Source organism: Agrilus planipennis, unplaced genomic scaffold (genome assembly GCF_000699045.2).
Source record: "Agrilus planipennis isolate EAB-ADULT unplaced genomic scaffold, Apla_2.0 scaffold428, whole genome shotgun sequence".
In the NCBI taxonomy this organism is placed as follows: Eukaryota; Metazoa; Arthropoda; class Insecta; order Coleoptera; family Buprestidae; genus Agrilus; species Agrilus planipennis.
In genome coordinates this window covers 45544-48504 of record NW_020439987.1, presented here as the reverse complement: position 1 = coordinate 48504, position 2961 = coordinate 45544, and the positions used below count along the sequence as shown (strand labels likewise).

Here is a 2961-nt window from a genome sequence, read left to right as displayed (position 1 = left end):
TTCCTTTATATATTTCATATATACTTCGTTTACTTTCTGTAGCGATGTGACCTTCAGTTTGACCTGCGCAAAGTAGAAAAGAACAGCACTAGGCTAGAAAAGGAAGGAGACAACTCTCGGCCAAACTCCTAACCGGTGAGGAGCGTATAATCCGTACAGTACTGCAGGGAAAAATTGACTATTTGATCCACTGCAATTGCATTGCTCAATTGTGCTGTTATTGGAACCAATTAGTACTGAAAATATCAACAAGATGTTTATTTATATTTGAAAACATATTAAAGACTTTAACGCTTGTTTTCGACTCGCACTATTATTCATGATTAAACTAAACTTTTGGCAGGTACTATATGAAAAAGTATGTTTAATGAACAAGAGTCGGGAGTATAATGAGCTTTTCTCCCTACCTACGATTTTGCCAGCGCGCATCCAAAACATTGGAAGGGGCACATCGCTACAAAAAGTAAATGAAGTATAGTTACAGTTGTCAGCGAAATGTTGCACTTCATCGTTCATTTCGACTACAGCCCATCAACTCAAACCTTAATTCTACTATTTTTTCATAGAATTAATGTTCTATTTAGATTTGTCTATACATTTTTTTTTACTAATTAGGCTTTTGACGATGCCTATTGGTTACCACACTGCAAATATAGAGAAGAAACATTTAATCTTTACGATAAATGTTTAAATTTGATTGATGAAGCAACATTAAACCTGTATAGAAAGTGGGTTGACACCATTGGAGAAGATGTCATGGAACGTCTCAATCGCCCTCTGTTATGCAAAAGTGTAACTCGTCCAGGTTTATTAGAATGCAATATAGATAGGTAAACATTTATATCGATAATAGTTTGTAAGGGTGTTTAAGTTTTTGGTCAGAAATTTTAATTTTTAATTGTCCAGGTGCTATAGTTTATTCTAACGCTTTGGCTGGACATTGACATACTGTAAATCGATACTGTAAAATTGTGCAAAACTTAATCGGTTTGCACTTCTAGTGTGAATGTACTACACTAGAATAGATCGATGACGTGAGTAAAACGCTTGATTTTTCACTTGACCCCTGTCGGCTGCACTTTCTAGCCGGTATAGTCACATCTACGTTTACGGCATTTTGAAGTAAATGTGGGTCCCAGAGTTATTGTGAACTCTTTCTAAACAACATAAAGCTTCTTAAGCAAAAGAACTAGCTTAAAACAAATTAAAGTGTTTGCCCTTCACCTATGTAATTTCAAGAACAGTACATGGATCAATAAACAATCATTACATGGTATAAATGAATCCCTAATTAACCAAGTGTGATGTATTTATATGACCATAAATTTTCAACAAACCGAAAAGTATTGAGTTACAAAGCACCAACCTGAAATGTGTATTAGTACCTATACCGCTTTATGAGGTTCTTGTTCCGGACGGAAAAACGGATAGTATCGGCAACATCCACTGACGTACCGAATGATGGAAGATGCGATTCCATTTGGGACACAACGCGGAAGAAGGGATAATCAACCTGTGATGCAGCGTGCTAAGGATACTCTAGTACTTTCTGGGGCGGTGATGACAGGTAATAATAAGGGGATTAATCAACGGTATAGTGAGACGCCGACAGAATATAAAGTAGCATACTGAGTGATACTATGGACTCGCTCAGCGAAAATCAAGTTGGTAAGAGCTAGTCGGCCAGAGATGCACATAACTGGATTGCTAGGCACTCTATGGGATCATCAGAGGTCGGCAACGACACCAGTATAACAGTATCAGTAATGGATTTGGTTTCACAGGCCCGTATCTGCAGAAGCAGGCGATAATTAAAATAAAGGGTGGTGGATTCTACCCTTCAAGTGTCTTCCTAATTGTCAAACGAGCTCAGCGAAGTTTACTAGGCTTTTTGGTCCTCTTATACTGAGAGACTGTCGGCTAAATATTTTCCTTACATCGCTACAGTCGAATCGAATGCCAAATAAGAGAGATATTTAGATGTGTGATGTGATTTAGATGTGAAGCTACCTATCTTACTTCCTCCACTAACACAGCATCATTTTCTAACGCGTGTGATCTTACGTTCGGCAACCTTAACAGGCATCCAATACAATCCTATGATCCTTGACTAATCTGACGGGCGAGCATTTCTGCTTCTTTTCTAACTACAAATTTATGTCTGATCATTATAATATTAATTTTTTTAGTTAATAAGGTTATTTCTGTAATTTTAATACTTGAATCGAACTAGTACAGAAATGAGGAATGTTCGTTATCCAAAAAGTAAGTTATTACGAAATTAAAGTAAAAGTCTGATTTACAGCTATATGGACTTTTCAAGCAAGACATTCAAGAGTGTAAAGAAGAACTTGAAACAGAAAAAGAGGAATATTCCGCCCTAACTGGTTATTATTCTGGAAGAGCGTTAAATGCGCAACTAAAAAAGCACCGCTTGAATTTAATCAAGAAGGTAAATACCTACACTAGAACACATTAAAAAAGTGCTATTTATAAGCCTTTTATTTAAAAAAATTGTGATGAAAAACAAGTAAGTCAGGACGAAGAATAAATGATTAAGTCCACATATTGCATAGGCAACAGCTGCTGCCATCTTCAGCGTATACTTGACGAATGTTATTCCTCGAAGTCGGGGATGCGCAATGTAGCTGAAGATGTTATACTTCGTTTACTTTCTGTAGCGATGTGACCTTCGGTTTGACCGGCGCAAAGTAGAAAAGAACAGCACTAGGCCAGAAAAGGAAGGAGACAACTCTTTTAACCGGTGAGGAGCGTATAATCCGTACAATACTGCACGGAAAAATTGACTATTTTATCCACTGCAATTGCATTGCTCAATTGTGCTGTTATTGGAACCAATTACTACTGAAAATATCAACAAGATGTTTATTTATATTTGAAGACATATTAAAGGCTTTAACGCTTGTTTTCGACTCGCACTACTATTCATGATTGAACAAA

The 2961-nt window shown here is 36.8% G+C and overlaps 2 protein-coding genes across 2 annotated transcripts in view; one reads left to right on the top strand and one right to left on the bottom strand.

Moving 5' to 3' along the window:
- Positions 1-2961, top strand: part of LOC108743005 (dynein heavy chain 2, axonemal-like) — a 65763-nt gene that overhangs the window by 21992 nt on the left and 40810 nt on the right. Inside the window, exon 5 of the mRNA XM_025979524.1 lies at positions 616-830. Within this exon, the coding sequence (XP_025835309.1) occupies positions 616-830 (215 nt within the window). The remainder of the gene's footprint in view (positions 1-615; positions 831-2961) is intronic.
- The window catches only part of LOC112906006 (histone H2A-beta, sperm), a 2955-nt gene continuing 910 nt past the window's right edge, over positions 917-2961 (bottom strand). Inside the window, exon 2 of the mRNA XM_025979525.1 lies at positions 917-948. Coding sequence (XP_025835310.1) covers positions 917-948 — 32 coding nt within the window. The remainder of the gene's footprint in view (positions 949-2961) is intronic.